This window comes from Ovis canadensis, chromosome 1 (genome assembly GCF_042477335.2).
Source record: "Ovis canadensis isolate MfBH-ARS-UI-01 breed Bighorn chromosome 1, ARS-UI_OviCan_v2, whole genome shotgun sequence".
Taxonomy (NCBI): Eukaryota; Metazoa; Chordata; class Mammalia; order Artiodactyla; family Bovidae; genus Ovis; species Ovis canadensis.
The window spans coordinates 50,946,764-50,971,061 of NC_091245.1; the positions used below are offsets into that span (position 1 = coordinate 50,946,764).

The following is a 24,298-nucleotide window of genomic DNA, read 5'->3' on the forward strand; positions in this document are numbered from 1 at the left end:
AGCAGTAGCAACTAGTAAGAGATTTCCATGCAAGTCTGCAAAGACTGGAACATATGACTATTTTACAAATGTCATATTTTCAACAAGGCATACAAAGGAAATGGGGAAACAAGGCCTATTCAAAGGACAAAAAATAAATATTCAGGAACTTTCCCCAAAGAAACATTCATATCAACTTTATTGGACCCCAAAAGTTTTAAAACAACACTTTTAAAATTCGCTCAAAGATATGAAGGAAAATATAGACAAAGAAGTAAAGGAAATAAGGAAAACAATCCATGAATAAAATATCAATGAAGGCATGGAAGTAATCAAAGAAACAGAATTGGAGGGGGCAGAAAAATAAAACAACCAAACTGAAAAGTTTACTGTGCAGTGGTTAGTCCTTCAGTCATGTCTGACTCTTTGTAAGCCTATGGACTATAGCCTGCCAGGCTCCTCTGTGCATGGGGCATTCCCAGGCAAGAATACTGGAATGCATTGCCAGTCCCTTCTCCAGGAAATCTTCCCACCCCAGGGTCTGACCTCAGGTCTCCTGCATTGCAGGTGGATTCTTTACCATTTTAAGCCAGCAGGAAAGCCCAAAAAGTTTATGAGAAGGGTTAAAAAATAGACCTTTAAAAGAGAAAGCAGAATCAGCAAAATTTAAAGATGTCATTTGAAATAACTGAGCCTAAGGAACAAAATGAAAAGAGAATGAAGATAAGTGAACAGAGACTAAAAACCTTATAAAATCCCATAAAATGTTCTAACATATTCATTACTGAATTCCCAGAAAAAGAAGAGAGAATGGAGCAGAAAGGTTATTTGAAGAAAAATTGGCTGAACTCTCAAATTTGAGGAAATATATGAATTTGCGAATCAAAGAAGCTCTATGAATCCCAAGGAAGATAAACAAAATGAGACTCATATTGAAAGACAGAATAAAAAAACTATCAAAAGTCCCAAACTAGGTGAGAAATTTGAAAGCCAAAAGAGAAAGTGAGTCATCACATACAAAGGATTTTCAATAAGACAACCAGCAAATGCATCAGCAGAAACTTTACAATTGAGAAGGCAGTGGGATGATATATTTAAAATGCTGAAATTTAAAAAAAAAGGTGTCCACTGAGAATTTTATATTTAGTAAAACTACCTTTGACAGTCAATTTTATATGACAATTTAGGCCATGGTACTCAGATGTTTGGTCACATATTATTCCAGATGTTTCTGTGAAGGTAAATTCTGGACAATATTAACACTTAACCAGTAGACCTTGAGTAAGGATATTCTATAATAAAATAAAGACATGAAAGACATTATATAATAAAATAAAGATATTGTATAACAAAATAAAGGCATTACATAAAACAGGGTGAGTTAACCAACAAAACATAATAATTATGAACACACATGTGTCAGACTTCAGATGCACAAAATATATGATGCAAACATTTACAGAATTGAAAGCAGACATAAACATCTCTGCAATAAATGGTAGGAGACTTCAGTGCCTCACTTTCAATACAGGATAGAACAACAGAGAGATCAAAAAGTAAATGGAAGATTCAAACAAAACTATAGATCAACTGGACCTAACAGACATATGCAAAACACTCGGTCAATCACAGCAGAATATATATTTTTCTCAAGTGTATATGGGACATAATCCAGGATACACAATATGTAAGGCCATAAGACAAGTTTTAAAAAATGTTAAAATACTGAAATCATACCAAATGTATTTTGAAATCATAAGGGAATGAAAAAATCAACAGCATAAGGAAAAATGGAAAATTCATAAATCTGTGAAAGTTAAATGGCATACTCTTAAAGAGCCAGTAAGTCAGAGAAGAAATCACAATGGAAAGTATAAAATATCTTGAGGCAAATAAAAATGCATGCACATTATACTGAAACTTATGGGATGCAGCAAAATTAGTGCCAAGAAGCAAGAATAAAGTGTAAAGTGATCATATTACAGAAAGAGAAAGATTGGAAGTAAACAAACTATATAGCTTATGGAATTAGAAAAAGAAGAATGAACTAAACTCAAAGCTAGCAGAAAAAAAGAAAATATTAAACACTAGCATAGAAATAACAAAAGAGAATTATAAAAACAACAGAAAAAAACCACAGAAAATAGGATTTGCTTCTTCAAAAAAGTAAGCAAAGTTTGTAAAACTTTATCTAGAAAGACTAAGAGAAAAACATAGATAAGGATCAAATAGCTAAAATCAGAAATCAAAAGGGACTAATCAACATTACAAAAATAAAAAATATTATGAGTACTATAAACAGTTATATTCAAATAAATTGGAAAATTTAGAAGAAATGGTCAAATTCCTAGAAATATGCAACTATGAACAATGAATCATGAAGAAACAGAAATTCTAAATGGATTTATAATTCACAAGGAGATTGAAAAATAATCAAAGACATCCCAATATTTTCCCAAAGAAAGCTGAAGACCAGATGGCTCCCTTAGTGAAGAAGAATGAACAACAATACTTCTCAAATTCTTCCAAAAAATTGAAGAGGAAGGATTATATCCTAACTCCTATGAGGTTATATTAGCTTGATACCAAAGCCAGACAAAGAAACTATAAATAATGAAAATGAATATACTTTATGAATATTGATATAAAAATCCTCAACAAAATTCAATTAAACAGCATATTTAAAATATTACACACTGAAACCAAGTGGGAATTATTCTTGAAATCCAAAAAATGGTACAATATATGAAAATCAATGTAATATACATTAACAGAATGAATTTTAAAAACACAATTATCTCAGTCGGTGCAGGATAAAGAATGGCAAAATTCAACAAATTTTGATGATAAAAAATACCCAACAAACAGGGAACAGAAGGAAACTACCTTGCTTGCTAAGTGGCTCAGTGATAAAGATTCTGTCTGTCAATGCAGGAGACACACAAGAGTTGGGTTCTACTCCTGGGTTGGGAATATCCCCTGGAGGAGGAAACCCACTCCAGTATTCTTGCCTGAAAAATCCCACAGACAGAGAAGCCTGGTGGGCTACAGTCCATGGGGTCACAAAGTGGCAGACATCACTGAGAACACATGCATGTACACATCTCAACATAAGTTAGTATAGGAAATTAACATTACTTTGCTGACTAAGGTCCAACTGGTCAAAGCTATGGGTTTTTCCAGTAGTCATGTATGGATGTGAGAGTTGGACTATAAAGAAAGCTGAGCTTTTGGACTGTGGTGTTGGAGAAGACTCTTGCAAGTCCCTTGGACTGCAAGATCAAACCAATCAATCCTAAAGGAAATCAGTCCTGAATATTCATCAGAAGGACTGATGCTGAAGCTGAAGCTGATGTGAAGAACTAACTCATTGGAAAAGACCCTCATGCTGGGAAAGACTGAAAGCAGGAGGAGAAGGGGACGGCAGAGGATGAGATGGTTGGATGACATCACCGACTCGATGGACATGAGTTTGAGCAAGCTCTGGGAGTTGGTGATGGACAGGGAAGCCAGGTGTGCTGCAGTCCATGGGGTCCCAAAGAGTTGGAGATGACTGAGCGACTGAACTGAACTGAGGGTAACAACAAGGTCTTCCCTGTTGGCTCAGTGGTAAAGAATCCACCTGTCAATGCAGGAGATGAAGGTTTAATCCCTGGTTTGGGAAGATCAGCTGGAGAAGGAAATAGCCGCCCACTCCAGTATTCTTGCCTGAAAAATCTCATGGACAGCGGAGCCTGGTGGGCTACAGTCCATGGGGTCACAGTCAGACATGACTGAGCACGTGTGTATGCACAAACCTCAACATAATTTACATCATATGGGAAAATATAAGGGCTTCCCTGGCGGCTCAGTGGTAAAGAATCCACCTGCCAATGCAAGAGAAGCAATTTGACTCCTGGGTTGGAAGATCCCCTGGAGAAGGAAAAATCCACTCACCCTAGTATTCTTGCCTGGGAAATCCTATGGACAAATGATCCTGATGTGCTACAGTCCACTAAGTCACAAAAGAGTCAGACAAAACTTAGCAAATGAAAATAACAAGAAAATAACATACTTAACATCACAGTCAATGTAAAATACTGAAAAAATTTTCCTCTAAGATCATGAATAAGACAAGGATGCCTACTTTTGTCTCTTGTATTTAATATAGTACTGGAAGTCCTAGCCAGACCATTTAGGCAAAGAAATGAATTAAAAGACATGCAAATTATGTAGAAATAAAATTATCTCTCTTCATAGAGGACATGATCTGATATTTAGAAGAATCTTGAAGATTTTAAACACACACACACACTCTGACACGCCCCCAATCCTATCAGAATTAATAGACAAATTTAGCAAAATTACAGAATACAAGCCAATACACAAGTATCTTTTGTTTTTCTACACATTCTCAAAGAATCCAAAAAGGAAATTAAGAAAATTCCATTTATAATAGTATCAAGAAGACTACCATACATAGAATAAACTTAACCAAAGAGGTGAGGAAACTGTACATTGAAATCTTAATGCATTGCTGAAAGAAATTAAAGATGACACAAGTAAGTGGAAAGACATCCTGCGTTTATGAACTTGAAGACTTAATATTGTTAGGCTACTATTCAAAGTAATCTACAAATTCAATGCAATCCATATAAAAATCCACTTTTTCCCACACATAAGCCCCCATTTTAAAACTTACTGCAAAGCTTTGGTAATCAAAACAGCATGGCTCTGATATAAAAGACACACAAATTAAGGGGAACAGAATAAGAGCCCAGATGTAAACCCCTGCAGGTATGGTCAAATGACTTTCAACATGGGTATCAAAACCATTCAATGGGGAAAGGACAACCTTTCAACAAAATGTTGGAAAAACTGCATTCCATATGTAAAAAAGTGAAACTGGACCCTTACTTTGCACAGTATGCAAAATTAACCTCAAATGGATTAACAGTCTAAATATAAGGACTAAAACTATAAAATTCTTAGAGGAAGACACAGGGCAAAAAACTTCATGACAGGATTTTGAATGGTTTCTTTGTTATAACACCAAAAGCACATACAACACACACAAAAACAAATAGCCCAGGGGGAGGATATATGTATAGGTACAGCTAATTCACACTGTTGTACAGTAGAAACTAACATACCATTGCAAAGTAATTATATTCCAAAACAACCTAAATACCTCAACTTCATTAAAATTTTGTGCATCAAAAGTAGGCAATCCACAGAATGGGGGAAAATATTTGCATATTACATATCCAAAAAGGGATTGATACTGAGAATATATATAAATCATACAACTCAACAACAAAAATCAAACAAACTAACAAGGAAATGGGCAATGATGTGAATAGATATTTTTCCAAAGACGATACACAAATAATAAATAAACACAATAAAAATGCTCAACATCACTAATGATTATGGAAAAGCAAATCAAAACCACAATGAGATATGACCTCACAACCACTACGATGGCAGTAACAACAACAGCAACAGAAAATAACATCTGTTGGTCAGCATGTGGAAAAATTGGAATTCTTGTGCACTAATATTGAGAATGTAGAGTGGTATAATCATTGTGGAAAAAAGTATGGTAGTTCCTCAAAGAAAAAAAAAATTATATCATCCAGAAATTTCACTTCTGGTTATACACACAAAACAACTGAAAATAGGGTCTCAAAGAGATATCTGTACATCCACGTTCATAGCAGCATTATTCATAACAGCTAAAAGGTGAAAGCAACCCAAGTGCCAATTGACAAATGAATGGATAAAAACATGGTACCTAGTTATAATGGAACATTATTCAACCTTAAGAGGAAAACAATTTTGTTACAACATGGGTGAACTTTAAAAATATTATGTTAATTAAAATAAGCCAGTAAATAAAGGGCAAACATTGTATAATTCCACTTATATAAAAATACCTGTAGTAATCACACTCATAGTAATTCTAGAGACAGAAGGTAGAATGGTGATTTCCAGAAAAGGGGAGGATGGGAGGAATGGAAGTTAGTGTTCAATGGGTATAACATTCCACTTGAAAGAGTTTATAAAAAGCTCCTGCAGATGGATGGTCATGATGGTTGTACAATATAAATATGCTTAATGTACAGTTAAGATGGTTACAATGCTATATTCTGTGTTATATTTAATATACGTATTATCTTAAATAAGACAAGAAAAATACTGACAAATGACGGATATAAATTTTCAGATTGAAAAGTCACAATAAAAAAAGAACATCTTCACCAACAAACAAATATCTGAGCCAAATCACTGCAAAATTGCAGAATACTTGGTACAGAGATAAACTGCTATACGTTTCTAGTCAGAAGACAAAAACAACACATAGAACTTCACACACATCAGAATGAGAATAACATGGCAATGGACTTCTCAAAGGTAACACTGGAAGGTAGAAGACAATGAAGCAATTCTGAGAAAACTATGAAGATACTGCACAGTTAAATCATCAATTAAATATATATGTAGCATAAAAATATTAGGCTTTTAAGCTTTTTAAAATTACTTCTAATGTATAATTTCTCTATAAACTAGTAAGAAAGTACTGTATTAATATAAGAAAATAAAGCAAGAAAAAAAGATATAGGAACCTGTAAACAGGTCATAACACAGTATACGAGACAAATGAATTCTCAGGATCACAGTACTGAATGAATGCACCAGGATGAAGTGATGTACCAAGATGACAGCTGTTAAAAACAAGTTTAGAAAGCAAGTAGTCCTGATTAAATTAGCAAATTAAGGTCTCAAGCAGAAGTATATTGAAAAAATATATATGCATGGATGTGCTTGGTGAGAGTTGACTCTTACGAGGTTTCCAAACAAGCTTTTAAATAATAGTATAAGAAAGCAAACATAGCCTACCATATTGTGTGACTCAGCTGTAAGTAGTTATTTATATAGCCATAATTAAAATGTTAATTATTAATTAATCCCCAAATAGTGAGAATATAATTCTATTAGGAGAAAAGTGGAGGGGATATTTTAAGAATGTGTATTAGAGAGGATTTATAAATAATAAATTATAAATAAATTATTATAAATAAATCTTCATCTATTACAGTAGAAATTGCATACAAATTCTAAAATTAAAAAAGAAATTTTACCAGAATAAATATATAACTTGGAAATATGAAAGTGAGTAACAGAAGAGTCATCAAAAATTATTAAAGTTTATTGCTCTGGGGAAGCTACAAAAGTAAGTAGGAGGGAATGGAGCATGGGACCACTATATGTCCTTCATTTCATTTTGGCTTGTAAACCTAGGATTTAAATAATTGGATTAAAATAACATTACTTTTAAATAAAAGATGCAGAGCTTTAGGAAATATATAAACTACATGAACTTAATAGAGAAGTGATGAAATAACAAAGCCATTGACAAATAAGAATATAGTAGAGTTTGATGAGTTCACGTACACAGAAGACAAAAAAACAGGAAGGATAAAGACATCACCATGAATTTTTAAAAAGAAAAATAATCAAATATTTAAGAATTAAAAGGATGGAGGGAGGGAAAAATGGGGAACTAGGTTTAGATATTATACATATCCAGTTATACAAGATGAAAATGTTGGAAGGATCTGCTGTGCCTATAGCTAAATGTATTGTACACTTAAAAAATCTGTTAAGAGGGTAAGCCTAATGCTAAGTGGTCTTATCATAATACTTTTTAAAGGGTTTAAGAGAAAAGTGGAAATGGTCAAACAGGAGAAGGCAAGAGTGAATGTGGACATTTTAGGAACCAGCGAACTAAAATGGACTGGAGTGGGTGAATTTAACTCAGATGACCATTATATCTACTACTGTGGGCAAGAATCCCAGAAATGGAGTAGCCATCATAGTCAACAAGAGTCCAAAATGAGATACTTGAATGCAGTCTCAAAAACGACAGAATGATCTGTTTGTTTCCAAGGCAAACCATTCAGTATCACGGTAATCCAAGTCTATGTCCTGATCAGTAACACTGAAGAAGCTTAAGATGAACAGTTCTATGAATACCTATAAGACCTTTCAGAGCTAACATGCAAAAGAGATGTCCTTTTCATTACAGGGGACTGGGATGCAAAAGTAGGAAGTCAAGAAACACCTGGAGTAACAGGCAAATTTGGCCTTGGAATGCAGAATGAAGCAGGGCAAAGGCTAATAGAGTTTTGCCAAGAAAATGCACTGGTCATAGCAAACACTTTCTTTCACCAACACAAGAGAAGACGGTACACATGGACATCACCAGATGGTCAACACTGAAATCAGACTGATTATATTCCTTGCAGCCAAACATGGAGAAGCTCTATACAGTCAACAAAAACAAGACTGGGAGCTGACTGTGGCTCAGATCATGAATTTCTTATGGCCAAATTCAGACTTAAATTGAAGAAAGCAGGAAAAACCACTAGACCATTCAGGTATGGCCTAAATCAAATCCTTTATGATTATAGAGTGGAAGTGAGAAAGAAATTTAAGGGTCTAGATCTGATAGTAGACACAGTACTTGATGAAATATGGATAGAGGTTTGTGACATTCAGCAGGAGACAGGGATCATGACTATTCCCAAGAAAAAGAAATGGAAAAAAGCAAAATGGCTGACTGAGGAGGTATTACAAATAGCTGTGAAAGGAAGACAAGCAAAAAGCAAAGGAGGAAAGGAAAGATATACCCATTTGAATGCAGAGTTCCAAAGAATAGCAAAGAGAGATACAAAAGCCTTACTCAATGATCAATGGAAAAAAGCAAAATGGCTGACTGAGGAGGTATTACAAATAGCTGTGAAAGGAAGACAAGCAAAAAGCAAAGGAGGAAAGGAAAGATATACCCATTTGAATGCAGAGTTCCAAAGAATAGCAAAGAGAGATACAAAAGCCTTACTCAATGATCAATGCAAAGGAATAGAGGAAAACAATAGAATGGGAAAGACTAGAGATGTCTTCAAGAAAATTAGAAGTATCAAGGGAACATTTCATGCAAAAATGGGCTCAATAGAGGACAGTAATGGTACAGACCTAACAGAAGCAGAAGATATTAAGAAGAGGCGGCAAGAATACACAGAAGAACTGTACAAAAAAGATCCCCATGACCAATATAATCATGATGGTGTGATCACTCACCTAGAGCCAGACATCCTGGAATGTGAAGTCAAGTGGGCCCTAGAAAGCATCACTAGGAACAAAGCTAGTGGAGGTGATGGAATTCCAGTTGAGCTATTTCAAATCCTGAAGGATGATGCTGTGAAAGTGCTGCACTCAATATGCCAGCAAATTTGGAAAACTCAGCAGTGGCCACAGGACTGGAAAAGCTCAGCTTTCATTCCAGTCCCAAACAAAGGTAATGCCAAAGAATGCTCAAACTACTGCACAATTGCACTCATCTCACACGCTAGTAAAGTAATGCTCAAAATTCTCCAAGACAGGCTTCAACAATACATGAACCCTGAACTTCCAGATGCTCAAGCTACTTTTAAAAAGGCAGAGGATATGGCAAAAACCAATACCGTATTGTAAAGTAAAAGAATAAAAAATAAAGCAGGTGGGTACCTTGAAAAAAAAAAAGGTAGAGGAACCAGAGATCAAATTGCCAATATGTGCTGGATCATCAAAAAAGCAAGAGAGTTCTAGAAAAACATCTATTTCTGCCTTAAAGACTATGCCAAAGCCTTTGACTGTGTGGATCACAATAAACTGTGGAAAATTCTGAAAGAGATGGGAATACAAGACCACGTGACCTGCCTCTTGAGCAATCTGTATGCAGGTCAGGAAGCAACAGTTAGAGTGGGACATGGAACAACAGACTGGTTCCAAATAGGAAAAGGAGTACGACAAGGCTATATATTGTCACCCTGCTTATTTAACTTATATGCAGAGTACATCATGAGAAATGCTGGGCTGGAAGAAGCACAAGCTGGAATTAAGATTGCTGGGAAAAATATCAATAACCTCAGATATGTAGATGACACCAACCTCATGGCTGAAAGTGAAAAAGAACTAAAGAGCTTCCTCATGAAAGTGAAAGAAGAGAGTGAAAAAGTGGGCTTAAAGCTGAACTTTCAGAAAACTGTTTATGGCATCTGGTCCCATCATTTCATGAGAAATAGATGGAGAAACAGTGGAAACAGTGGCAGACTTTATTTTTGGAGGCTCCAAAATCACTGCAGATGGCAACTGCAGCCATGAAATTAAAGACACTTATTCCTTGACAGGAAAGTATGACCAACCTAGACAGCATATTAAAAAGCAGAGACATTATTTGTCAACAAAGATCTGTCTAGTCAAGGCTACGGTTTTCCAGTAGTCACGTATGGATGTGAGAGTTGGACTATAAAGAAAGCTGACCGCCGAAGAATTGATGCTTTGAACTGTGGTATTGGCAAAGATTCCTGTGAGTCCTTTGGATTGCAAGGAGATCTAATCAGTCAATCCTGAAGGAGATCAGCCCTGAGTGTTCACTAGAAGAACTGATGTCGAAGCTGAAGCTCCAATATTTGGCCACTGATGAGAAGAGCTGACTCATTTGAAAAGACCCTGATGCTGGGAAAGATTTAAGGCAGGAGGAGCAGGGGAAGACAGAGGATGTGATGGTTGGATGTCATCACTGACTCAATTGACATGAGTTTGAAAAAAACCCTGGGAGTTGGTGATGGACATGGAGGCCTGGCATGTTGCAGTCCATGGGGTCACAAAGAGTCAAACACAACTGAGTGACTGAACTGAACTGAACTGAAGAGAAACTTTGAGGGAAAAAAAAAAAAAAGCAATGCCCTTCTAATTTGGACCCAAAGGAGATCCAAACAGTCCATTCTAAAGATTAGCCCTGGGATTTCTTTGGAAGGATGATGCTAAAGCTGAAACTCCAGTACTTTGGCCACCTCATGTGAAGAGTTGACTCACTGGAAATGACTTTGATGTTGGGAGGGATTGGGGGCAGGAGGAGAAGGGGACGACAGAGGATGAGATGGCTGGATGGCATCACTGACTCGATGGATGTGAATCTGAGTGAACTCTGGGAGTTGGTAATGGACAGGGAGGCCTGGCGTGCTGCAATTCATGGGGTCACAAAGAGTCAGACACGACTGAGCGACTGAACTGAACTGAACTGAATTATTTTACAGAACTGGTTTTATCAGTCTTCTGTGAAAGACAGAGATAAAGAAAGTGCAACATTTTACCAGATGAAATTCTGTAAAAGCAAAATAAAAACAAGTACACATATGATGGTGGCGTTAGGGGTAAAGAACTCATTTGCTAATGCAGGAGAATAAGAGATAAGAGTTCGAGCCCTGTGTTGGGAAGATCCACTAGATGATGGCATGGCAACCCACTCCAGTATTCTTGCCTGGAGAAGCCAATGGACAGAGAAGCCTGGTGAGCTACAGACCATACGGTTGCAAAGAGTCAGACATAATTGAGGCGACTTAGCATGCATGCACAGATATGATGACCAAAATGTTATTAAGATAAAAGTTTTTGTGTAATAAGAAATAATTATCTTCAAGTCTAAAAGATATTTTATATCATTTTTAATTTAAATGATTTATATTAATCTGATAATTGACAGATTTCCTGAAGGATGTACCATGCTGACACAGTTATACAGTAACCAAAAAAATCAATATGGTTCTTGCTAATGTGTGTGTGTGTTTTCAGTTGCTCAGTGAGTCCAACTCTGCAACCCCACATATTGTAGTCTGCTACGGTCCTCTTCCATGGGATTTTCCCAGCAAGAATAGTAGAGTGGGTTGCCATGCCCTCTTTCAGGGGATCTTCCTGACCCAGAGAACAAATCTACATCTCTGCGTCTCCTGCATTGTAGGTAGATTCTTTACTGCTGACCCACTGAGGGAGCCCTTCTTGATAATACTTATTTCTAATTCCCAACTGCTAGTCAAAATCAGGGCTTTTATATTCATGAAACAACTTTCTGAATATATATATATATATATTTATAGAATATTAAATGAAATATAGATATTCTATTTAGAAGTCTCAACATATATTTCATGGAGTTATATTTATAGTTCAAATTAACATGCCCAATGTTTAACAAATATAATTACTCTTCATCAAAATATGTTTATTAAATATAATTTAAAAATTCATATAACTAACCTTTTTGAATGAGATATCTTGGTTTTCTTGTTTTTAATTCATATAAAATAGAAGAAACATGTTTTCTCTGTTCAGTAGAATATTTTAAATCAACAGGAGAATATATACTCTGTGGAAACAAAATAAAAGCAATGACAACAATGATAATATCTCATATATGTTTTAGAGTTCTCAAAGAACTCTCACATGTATTATAATACATTATCATGATTGACTTTTATTTTAAAAAACAACATCAAAACCTCTGTGAGGTAGGCAGAGTTTAAAATGGATGAAAAGAGTTCCATTTTGTATGATTCTGATAAACAGCCCGCCTATTAAGAGCTGATGATATACTTAAGACAATGTTCTAACAGAGACTGAGGGGAAGGGAAAGGGGATCTGTCAGGAGGGTGACATGACAAAGGAACTCGAAGGGAGAAGAAATAAGAATAAACAAAAGAAGCAAGAAGCTTTCCTTCAGAGAGCCTGAAGGAAGATTCTAAGAAAGAAGGGACAAAATTATTTCACAGAACACTAAAAGACAGTAAAACAGGAAGAAATAACTGGGGCCAGAATTATCACAAGCCTTAAAAGTATATGTGGAAAGGATAATAAGTAGCATGCTGATAAGGAGCTCTGTGGAGAGCAGATGTAAACCATACAATCCCTGTAAACTGGTTGGGAATGATTTAATAATTGATACTGTGTTATCTCTTTCTTCACAGTCCATTCAGGATTGGTACAGATAACTACTTGAGCATCAAATATCATATCTATATTTCAGTCAGCAAGATGGAACAAAGGATAAAATGATAAAAGGGCACAGGCCATGTTGTCTTAAGGAACTTTCCTAGAGGCCCTTCCAGTAACTTCTGTTCACATCTCATTGACTTCCCACAACTGAAACTGAGAAGGCAAGAAATGCAGCCTTTGTGCTATGGACTTTACTTCCTGGAGTAAAATGGTGGGTCTGTTACCAAAAAAGAAGAGAAGGACAGACATTCGTACACAACTAACACATTGCTACAGAAAAAAAAAAAAAATATATATATATATACATATCTATATCAGAATTTTAGGAAGGGACAAACGCTTGTATTAGGAAAAACCTTTCCAGGATATTATGCTTTCCTTGATGAGAGCCACTGGTCTAAATTTTGATGATTCATTGGTCTAAATTTTGATTAGACATATATATTTATATGTGTATGTGTGTATATATATATATATATTTGTGAATCATAAATATATTTGTAATTTGTAAATATATTTGTGAATTTGTAAATATATATATATTTACACACACACATATATATGTGTATGTGTGTGTCCTCAGGAAGATCTCTTTTCTGAAATTTGGTTCTGTATATTTGTTTATCAAATACTTGTATAGTGTTTATCATATTTGCCATTATCTTACGCTCTTAATAGATATTAATTTATGTAACACTCAGAACCATTATTAACTGAGCTCTTTTGAAAATCTCACAGACACAACATACTCAAGAGTTTTGATGTCATATCTTTCCTCTAAACCTTTTAGTACTTATTTCTAGTTCTTGGGAATAATAGTACCTTCATCCAAGGGGAGAAACTCACAGAAATTCTCTAATATATGATAGGTGATAGAATTTTTAAACAGATTTTTTTTTCATAGTCCCCTTGCCTTAACTTTCCAGTTGTCAAAACCTCTTTTACTCTACAGTTTAGAAGGAACACTTGGATATGTGTTCTAGTCCCCTGTATTCACAATTTTATGAACAAATTTCTGTACCATATAATAGACATATTTAATTAAATATCCTTGAATTTCTTTTTATCTTTAAAATTTTATATGTCCTCTAAATTATTTTTTGAAAGCACAGTCTCTATGTAGTGACTCATTATGCAAGGAATTTTCTTTTTAATGTTTGTGTTAGGTACTCTGTATTATCTGGTCCTGGAATGAATCTCAATTTTTATTCTGCTCTAAAAAATCCTTCCTTAATAACTTTTACTCAACACTACTTTAGTTTCTTACATGACAAAAGTACTACTTTTTGCTAGAAAGACAAATAGGTAGCTACTTTTGAGCTCACCTATTCTCTCTATATTTAGAAATTTTTCTTAAGGTTATCAAGAATAATTATAGTAATACACAGTAACACATTATCAAAGAATGGCAATATTTTAAGTAATGCTGGTTCTATTTTCATTTGGGCTCAATTCTCTCCACTAAACAAAGTATGACAGAAAAATGTAGACTACTGTTTTGCAACCAAATCTTAACAATCAATTTCAAAGGCTTTTTCAATCTCAAATTTGTCCATCAATCTTCTTCATGACATATATCATTCTTGTATCCTTTTACTTCTATGAATTTTGCTCTGTTTTGGTAACCACGTTCTGTCTCTCCCTCTTAACAATGCAACTCATCATATGTTAAAAATCAATTCAAATTCTAATTCAGTGATAGAAATGGACTGTTTCTTTCTTTACGATCTCACACTTACATTCTCCTTATAAGAAAATAATAAAAGTAGAATGAAATGGTACATTTAACAATTCTTTTTCTACTAGTACTTATTCCTTTACCCCTCCAGAAGAATAGAAAAAATTTTAAATGTATATATTTGTCAAATTTGAGTAGCCAAACTCTATTAAAAATAAAGTTTATTTGCAGAATCATGTAATTTTAAAGCCCTCAAGTCAAATCAATATATATATTCGTTTGCCCCCTTATACTTTTTAATATATAATTCACATATCATTGTTTGTCATCATTTAAAATAATTTTTCCTTCCTTGGATTTTATAAAAGAAGAATCCATGACACAGGGTGCATATGTAATGTGAAACAAATCCATAGAAAGATGATCAGAGTCTAAAACTTCAAATGAACTGAGATTTATATAAGCTGTTAATATAAATAAAATTGGATTTTTGTTTTATATACTACAATTAAAAAAAGGAAGGATGTACCCATTTATTGATTGATCTTCAAAATCACAGAGAAAGCAAGTCATGATAACACTGGAGATAATCTAATAAGTATCTTGTTTTCAATAATGGAAAAGATATTCTATTAACTAAAGTGCCTTAACCTTACACTGGTCTTCAATAACTTAGGGAAATATTTTAAGGATTTTTGGTAGCATTTAGAAAAGAAATAATCACCAAGGAGCAGTATATATTGAAAACAAACTAATTACATCAGGTATAATTTTAAACAGAGTCAGGATCAGGTTCAAATACCCTTTATAAGATAGACCCAACAACGTTTGATAAATACTTTCACTACTTTATTGAAAGATAATACGATTAGATACAGATCAGAGATGTCGGGTTATCATATGGAAAAGAGTATGGATTAATAAAATGAAGGGAACTCTCTAATGTCATGATACATGGACATATTCTTAGCCCTATGCTGATCAATATTTATCTGAATGATGTGACTAAAACTGTAAGGAAAATTCTTATCAAATTTTCAAAAGAGGGGGTAAAAGAACAAAATCAGTTAAGATCAGACAAATTTAAAAGATTACAGATAGATGGAGCAATGGGTCAAATTGAAATAGATGAATTTTAATAGGAACAAATATTGCAGTTGGGAAAATACATTTAATCACTAAAATAATATTATTGAAAACATGAATGGTAAAAATATTTTAATTAAGACTATAGTAAAAGTCTATTGTGCGATGACTTTTATGCTGTATTAAGCATTCTATCTAGAATGAGGGAAATGAAAGTCTTACTATATTTATTTCTGATCAGAACCATAGCAAAGTACTATGTCAGGTCAGGGCAACAGATTTTCAGATTAAAGATACCCTGGACTATGAAAAGAAAGGAGCCTACCTACTGAGTTATTTTTAAAATAAGACCTACATAAATAAGCTATGCATAAGTGTAGAGAAGAGGTAATAGAGATCCAGGCTTCTCATGTCCTCCAACTTCGATCTTCCTTATCTTCTAAAAGGATACCATTCTCTTCTTCAAATCATAGAAATTTAGAATTTCATCTCTATTTTATCCTTTTTCTGAAACACTTTAAGTCATCAGCAAATCTCGGCAATTCTACTTTCTAAATCTATTTCAAATCTGTTTGCTTCTCTCTGACTTCACTTCACTTTTCTAGTACAATCTATAATCATCTCTTCCAAACAGAAATATCACTGGTTTCCTATTGGTCTCTGCCTTGCTCTCACAAGATATATTTACATTTGTCAAAAGGTAACTCTGAGCATTGTTTTTCTTTGGCTTTAAAATCCCATAACGGCCATCCAAGGTCCTTCAGTTTATTCGCTCAGTCATGTCCGACTCTTTGCGACCCCATGAATCACAGCACGCCGGGCCTCCCTGTCCATCACCAACTCCTGGAGTTCACTCAGATTCACGTCCATTGAGTCAGTGATGCCATCCAGCCATCTCATCCTCTGTCATCCCCTTCTCCTCCTGCCCCCTATCCCTCCCAGCATCAGAGTCTTTTCCAATGAGTCAACTCTTTGCATGAGGTGGCCAAAGTACTGGAGTTTCAGCTTTAGCATCATTCCTTCCAAAGAAATCCCAGGACTGATCTCCTTCAGAATGGACTGGTTGGATCTCCTTGCAGTCCAAGGTACTCTCAAGAGTCTTCTCCAACACCACAGTTCAAAAGCATCAATTCTTTGGTGCTTAGCCTTCTTCACAGTCCAACTCTCGCATCCATACATGATCACAGGAAAAAACATAGCCTTGACTAGACGAACCTTAGTCGGCAAAGTAATGTCTCTCCAAGGTCCTTACTATGTCCAAATCCTAATTATGAGACACAAAAACTCAGTAAAATATGGCTCTCAAATACACAATCAAACTATCTTGTGCTACTCAACATGGTTAATTATACTCCTAGTATATGGATTTCATTCAGTCCCTTGAACCCAATCCAACTAAACAAGCTACTACATGCCTCAGTTCCTTGTGTAAGCTCTTTCCTCTGCCTAGAACACTCTCCTTCCTATACTTTTCATGACTAGCTTCTTATCCTTTATGTCTTAATTTTAAATATTATCCCCTCAGAAAAAAAACATTTTGTGAAAATCTTATGAGAAGTAGGCATCCTCCTATTATTCTCTATCTCAGCACCTTATTTAATTCATAACATTTATCACAATTGTATTTGTTTACTAAGGTTATCTATTTTTTCTTAGAATCTAGTCCACAAAGTACTATGAACTTTGCTTATCTTGTTTACTCAAAGTAAAGAGTGGCCCTTGGCACTCAGCACATACTCAATAATTATTTATTACATGTGGAATGAATAGCATTAAAGAGAAGTGCTAGAAGCAATGAGTGGAGGTTTAGGAACATTGGCTAACATAACACAAACTCCAGTTTTTTGGAAATAGTCTAACAACTAGACATTGCTGTTCGGTCGCTAAGTCTTGTTCAGCACTTTGTGACCCCATGAACTGCAGCACGCCAGACTTCCCTGTCCTTCACTGTCTCCCACTGTTTGCTCAAACTTATGTCCATTGAGTCAAAGATGCCATCCAACCATCTCATCCTCTGCTGCCCCTTCTCCTCCTGCCCTCAATTTTTTCCAGCATCAGGGTCTTTTCCAATGAGCTGACTCTTCACTTCAGTGGCCAAAGTATTTCAGCTTCAGCATCAGTCCTTCCAGTGAATATTCAGGGCTGATTTCCTTTAGGATTGAGTGGTTTGATCTCCTTAGTCCAAGGGACTCTTAGGAGTCTTCTCCAGCAGCACAACTCAAAAGCATAAATTCTTTGGCACTCAGCCTTCTTTATGGTTCAACTCTCATAACCATACATGACTACTGGAAAAACCATAGCTATGACTAGATGGACATTTGTCAGCAAAGTGAATTCTCTTCTTTTTAATATGCTGTCTAGGTTTTTCATAGGTTTTCTTCCAAGGAGGCAGCATCTTTTAATTTCATGGCTGCAGTCAATGTCCACAGTGGCTTTGGAGCCCAAGAAAATAATATCTGTCATTGCTTCCATGTTTTTCCCCATCTATTTGCCATGAAGTAATGGGACCAGATACCATGATTTTTGTTTTTTGAATGCTGAGTATTAAGCCAACTTTTTGCACTCCCCTCTTTCCCCTCATCAAGAGGCTCTTTAATTCTTCACTTTCTGCCATGAGAGTGATATCATCTGCATATCTGAAGTTTATATTCCTCCTGGCAATCTTGATTCCAGATTGTGAGTTATCCAGCCCAGGATTTCACATGATTTACTCTGCATAGAAGTTTAAAAAGCAAAGTGACAATATATAGCCTCGATGTAACGCTTTCCCGAATCTGAACCAGTCCATTGTTCCATGTCCAGTTCAAACTGTTCCTTCTTGTCCTGCAAATAAGTTTCTCAGGAGACAGGTAACATGGTCTGGTATTTCCATCTCTTTAAGAATTGTCCATAGTTTGCTGTGATCCACACAGTCAAAGGCTTTTACATGGTCAATGAAACATAAGAGGATGGTGTTTCCCTTGCTTTTTCTATGCTCCAACATAGGTTTGCAATTTGATCTACGGTTCCTCTGCCTTTTCTAAATCCAGCTTGAACATCTCAAAGTTCTCGGTTCACATACTGTGAAAGCCTAGCTTGAAAGATTTTGGGCATTACCGTGCTAGTACGTGAAATGAGTACAACAGTACGATAGTTTGAAAATTCTTTGGCATTGCCTTTGGGACTGAAATGAAAAATGCCATTTTCCTAAATTGCTAGTTTATATTTTTTATGTTTTTTTAATTTTTATTTTATTTTTTTAAAAGACTCTACCCAAATAATGTTGACTCATTGGAAAAGACCCTGATGCTGGGAGGGATTGGGGGCAGGAGGAGAAGGGGACGACAGAGGATGAGATGGCTGGATGGCATCACTGACTCGATGGATGTGAGTCTAAGTGAACTCTGGGAGTGGGTGATGGACAGGGAGGCCTGGCGTGCTGTGATTCATGGGGTCGCAAAGAGTCAGACACGACTGAGCGACTGAACTGAACTGAACTGAACCCAAGTAACACTTTAAAATAATCAGTTCTTTAATTCCTGAAATTTTTCCTACTCTAGGTCTATTCCAAAGCATTTCACTGAGCAACCCTTTACAATTCTCCTATTCCTTTCTTCTAAGCATTTTATCATATACATCAACAGAGACTCTCTAAATTTCCTGAAGGCTCTTTAACTTTACCATTTCTCAATGTACTACCCACAGAAAAACATAACCATCTGGTGAAAACAATTATGATATATATATATATTTATACACACACACACACATATATGATTCAGGTACATCTCTCTATGTACCTGTTCTTTTGATTTCTACATCACAATAAGCCAGAGAACAAAAATCACAATGAAAGAGTTCTTCCTTGAAAATACTGAGTAGAGAAGCCAAGAAAAAAAAAAAATCATCGGTAAGTAGTGTTAAAATAGGGAGAGATAATCTGTATATGAATAAATCTCATTCAATTATAATGAGGAAAAAAACTCAAGAGTGTTAAGGAAAATTAGAATAGATTAACTGAGGATCCATGGAGTTCCTTGTAATTGACAAACCATATAAGTACATGGTTGTAAAATTCAGATGGCTGACTGTACTAGTAATTTAATTCCTCTTCCCAAGAATGGTGACAGTGGTAACAATTTCCTCAGTCTTCTTTCTAGATCAAGGGTAAATATTTTAAGTTAAACTTTCTGTCTCTGAAAATCAAGATTCATTTCCAATCCTTAGTGGTCTGAGTTCTAAATTTAGTGTAGTTACATGTTCTGAAGATTGTTGGCTTTGTTTTCACAATATATATTATGCAAATAAGAGTCCTTTGACTTTAAAGGAAACTATGTCTTTAATAAAAGCAGATTGTTAATGAAGACTTATTGGTGTGTTATCTATTTATGCCTATACTATCTGCAGTATGGACGGAGGTTCGAGACATTGTACAGGAGACAGGGATCAAGACCATCCCCATGGAAAAGAAACGCAAAAAAGCAAAATGGCTGTCTGAGGAGGCCAATGCAGAGTTCCAAAGAATAGCAAGGAGAGACAAGAAAGCCTTCCTCAGCGATCAATGCAAAGAAATAGAGGAAAACAACAGAATGGGAAAGACTAGAGATCTCTTCAAGAAAATTAGAGACACCAAGGGAACATTTCATGCAAAGATAGGTTTGATAAAGGACAGAAATGGTATGGACCTAACAGAAGCAGAAGATATTAAGAAGAGGTGGCAGGAATACACAGAAAAACTGTACAAAAAAGATCGTCACGACCCAGATAATCACAGTGGTGTGATCACTCACCTAGAGCCAGACATCCTGGAATGTGAAGTCAAATGGGCCTTAGAAAGCATCACTACAAACAAAGCTAGTGGAGGGGATGGAATTCCAGTTGAGCTGTTTCAAATCCTGAAAGATGATACTGTGAAAGTGCTGCACTCAATATGCCAGCAAATTTGGAAAACTCAGCAGTGGCCACAGGACTGGAAAAGCTCAGCTTTCATTCCAATCCCAAAGAAAGGCAATGCCAAAGAATGCTCAATCTACTGCACAATTGCACTCACCTCACACGCTAGTAAAATAATGCTCTAAATTCTCCAAGCCAGGCTTCAGCAATACATGAACAGTGAACTTCCAGATTTTCAAGCAGGATTTAGAAAAGGCAGAGGAACCAGAGATCAAATTGCCAACATCTCCACTGGATCATCAGAAAAGCAAGAGAGTTCCAGAAAAAACATCTGTTTCTGCTTTATTGACTATGCCAAAGCCTTTGACTGTGTGGATCACAATCAACTGCGGAAAATTCTGAGAGAGATGGGAATACCAGACCACCTGACCTGCCTCTTGAGAAACTTATATGCAGGTCAGGAAGCAACAGTTAGAACTGGACATGGAACAACAGACTGGTTCCAAATAGGATAAGCAGTACGTCAAGGCTGTATATTGTCACCCTACTTATTTAACTTATATGCAGAGTACATCATGAGAAATGCTGGGCTGGAAGAAGCACAAGCTGGAATCAAGATTGCCAGGAGAAATATCAATCATCTCAGATATGCAGATGACACCACCCTTATGGCAGAAAGTGAAGAGGAACTAAAAAGCCTCTTGATGAAAGTGAAAGTGGAGAGTGAAAAAGTTGGCTTAAAGCTCAACATTCCGAAAATGAAGATCATGGCATCCGGTCCCATCACTTCATGGGAAATAGATGGAGAAACAGTGGAAACAGTGTCAGACTTTATTTTGGAGGGGCTCCAAAATCACTGCAGATGGTGACTGCAGCCATGAAATTAAAAGACACTTACTCCTTGCAAGGAAAGTTATGACCAACCTAGAGAGCATATTGAAAAGCAGAGACATTACTTTGCCAACTAAGGTCTGTCTATTCAAGGCTATGATTTTTCCAGTAGTTATGTATGGATGTGAGAGTTGGACTGTGAGGAAGGCTGAGCACCGAAGAATTGATGCTTTTGAACTGTGGTGTTGGAGAAGACTCTTGAGAGTCCCTTGGGCTGCAAGGAGATCCAACCAGTCCATTCTGAAGATCAGCCCTGGGATTTCTTTGGAAGGAATGATGCTAAAGCTGAAACTCCAGTACTTTGGCCACCTCATGCGAAGAGTTGACTCATTGGAAAAGACTCTGATGCTGGGAGGGATTGAGGGCAGGAGGAGAAAGGGACGACAGAGGATGAGATGGCTGGGTGGCATCACTGACTCGACGGATGTGAGTCTGAGTGAACTCCGGGAGTTGGTGATGGACAGGGAAGCCTGGCGTGCTGTGATTCATGAGGTCGCAAAGAGTTGGACACGACTGAGTGACTGAACTGAACTGAACTGAACTGACTTTAAAGGAAATTATGTTTTTAATTAAAGCAGATTGTTAATGAAGACTCATTGGTATGTTATCTATTTATGCCTATACTATCTGTAGTATCGTATACCTAACAAGCATTTGCTTTGACTATGTTATCTATTATTCATTGTAAGTAGTCTCCATTTTAACGATGCTTCTAAAAACCTCTTCAGAAACACAGCCTAGATACCAGCCCCTGTTGTCCTACCCCATTTGTTGTTATTTCTGTTGCCTTTCCTCTTCTCAGCCAAAACATGATTTTTAAAAGTGCTAATCCAGATCTTAGGTATTCTATATAATATTCAGAAAACTTTAGGAATATGCCTAAATCCAAACTAAAAATGTTGTTCTCTTTTGTCTGAATGATAACTAGTAGCTCTAGTGTTTGGCTATACATCCTGTCACTAACTTAGCAAACAAAACCTTTGATAATGCAAAGGATAATGATCCATGCATGGCGAGTTCCACTTAACTTTGGCTTTCAACAATGTGTTGGTTAACAGGAAAAGCCATTGAGGAAGGGGCATGATTTAAGATAAAAGTTTTATGATAAAAAGTTACTTTTTAAGATATTCCCCTTAAGCAACTGGCAGGTTTAACTGCTAGTTGAAAAATGCTACTATCTTATATTTGATCCAAATCTTACTTTATCATAACAAAAAAAAGACTAGAAATGTAGAGATAATATTCTTGATAAATGGGGAAGAGATTTCACAAACCTGGATAAACAAATACAGGAGAAACCTAGTAGATATAAAATGAAATGCGACATTTCTCGTCTATTTAGAAAATAGCCACAGAAATAAGGATAGCTGAAATTATATTTTGCTGCAATTGTCCAGTTAAAGAACACGTGAAAAAAGTATCATAGGAAGTTATGCTCCCTCAATTGAAGAATGATTAAAGGATAAGGTCTATCCTTACCAAGATCAGGGGTGCCAATAAGCAAATCATTGAGGCCCACTCTTAAGTGTGCTATATGACACTGGCAATATAGCAACTGCTTGGTAGCAGCAGTTGTCAAAAACTCAGTAAAAAGAGATGTTGCAAACTTCCAGATTTCAAAGTAAGTTATAATTTCAAGTTCAGAGAATACAATGGTAGTTCTTCAATAATAATAATTGATACTATAGAACAGAAGAGCATGAGGACATTTCAGAGTATACAGGTTTATGCTTCTTTGAAAAATCTCTCCAGAAATATGTTTGATTAATTACTATTCACATGACAATGCAATTCTATTCATGATCCTTTTTTTCTAAGACATTTTTACATTGTCTAATAGCTAACATATTATATAGTAGTAATTGAAAATAATTCTGTATCTGATTTACCTAAGGATCACATTTTAAAAAGTATGTAACTCTATATAACCAATATCATTTTTTATATCTTTCAAGCACTTATTGCATTCTACCTCATATAATAGTTAAGTGCATTTTTCATCCCTAGAAGACATTATTCTCTCTGAGAACTGGGGCCATAGTTTACTTATCTCAATATCCCTGCACCACTTTGACTGGATTCTTCAACCTGTGTTGCAGTATCAATTCACAAACAACAAAAAAAAATTGAGACATTTGATTAGTGTTTCAACAAATATGAATCGAGTGCCAGCTATATCCATGGTACCATGCTAGGCAAAGGTACAAAGTTTTTATTTCATGAATATTTAAATTATATACTTCTCAAAATATGGCATGATTTAATTATTAACCCTCTATATAGATATGCAAAACATCAGAAGCAAGATAAAAATACTGAAAGTGAGAAAAAGCATAGTAGAAAGCAGAGGCTGACTGCTAAACACATTCCTGTTAAAAATCTGCATTTTATTACACCCCAAGTATTAATTCAATTGGTTAAAATAATGTTTAGTAAATAAATAATTTTTAAATCTAATCATTTTGAAATGAAAAGAGACATACTATGCATTAGTAATATAAGTTAATACTGCTTAGTGAAGTCGCTCAGTCGTGTCCAACTCTTTGCGACCACATGGACTGTAGCCTACCAGGCTCCTCTGTCCATGGGATTTTCCAGGCAATAGTAGTGAAGTGGACTGCCGTTTCCTTCAGTAATCCCCAAATGAGATCACTAACATGCTGGTGGAAAAATGTAATGACTGGCAATGAAATAATATTTTTTAGGAAAAAAAAAAAACCTATTTCATTAACAGTAAAATACATAGCTCAAGAATCTATATTTCTAGGTATATTTGAACAAAGTTTGTATTTATGAAAAAAGGAAAAAAGAGCAAAAATTGAAACTGCCAATATTTTATGATGTTTAAGTTATTCTTCTTTAACCTATACCACTCAGTCATGTCCGACTCTTTGCGATCCCATGAACTATACAGTTCATGGAATTCTCCAGGTCAGAATA

General features: G+C 35.6%; 1 protein-coding gene across 3 annotated transcripts in view; it reads right to left on the reverse strand.

Annotated features, from left to right (window-relative positions):
• The window catches only part of LRRIQ3 (leucine rich repeats and IQ motif containing 3), a 198,738-nt gene that overhangs the window by 70,478 nt on the left and 103,962 nt on the right, over positions 1–24,298 (reverse strand). For all 3 annotated transcript variants that reach the window (XM_069594697.1, XM_069594703.1, XM_070292099.1), the window contains one exon: positions 12,097–12,205. In XM_069594697.1, the coding sequence (XP_069450798.1) occupies positions 12,097–12,205 (109 nt within the window). The remainder of the gene's footprint in view (positions 1–12,096; positions 12,206–24,298) is intronic.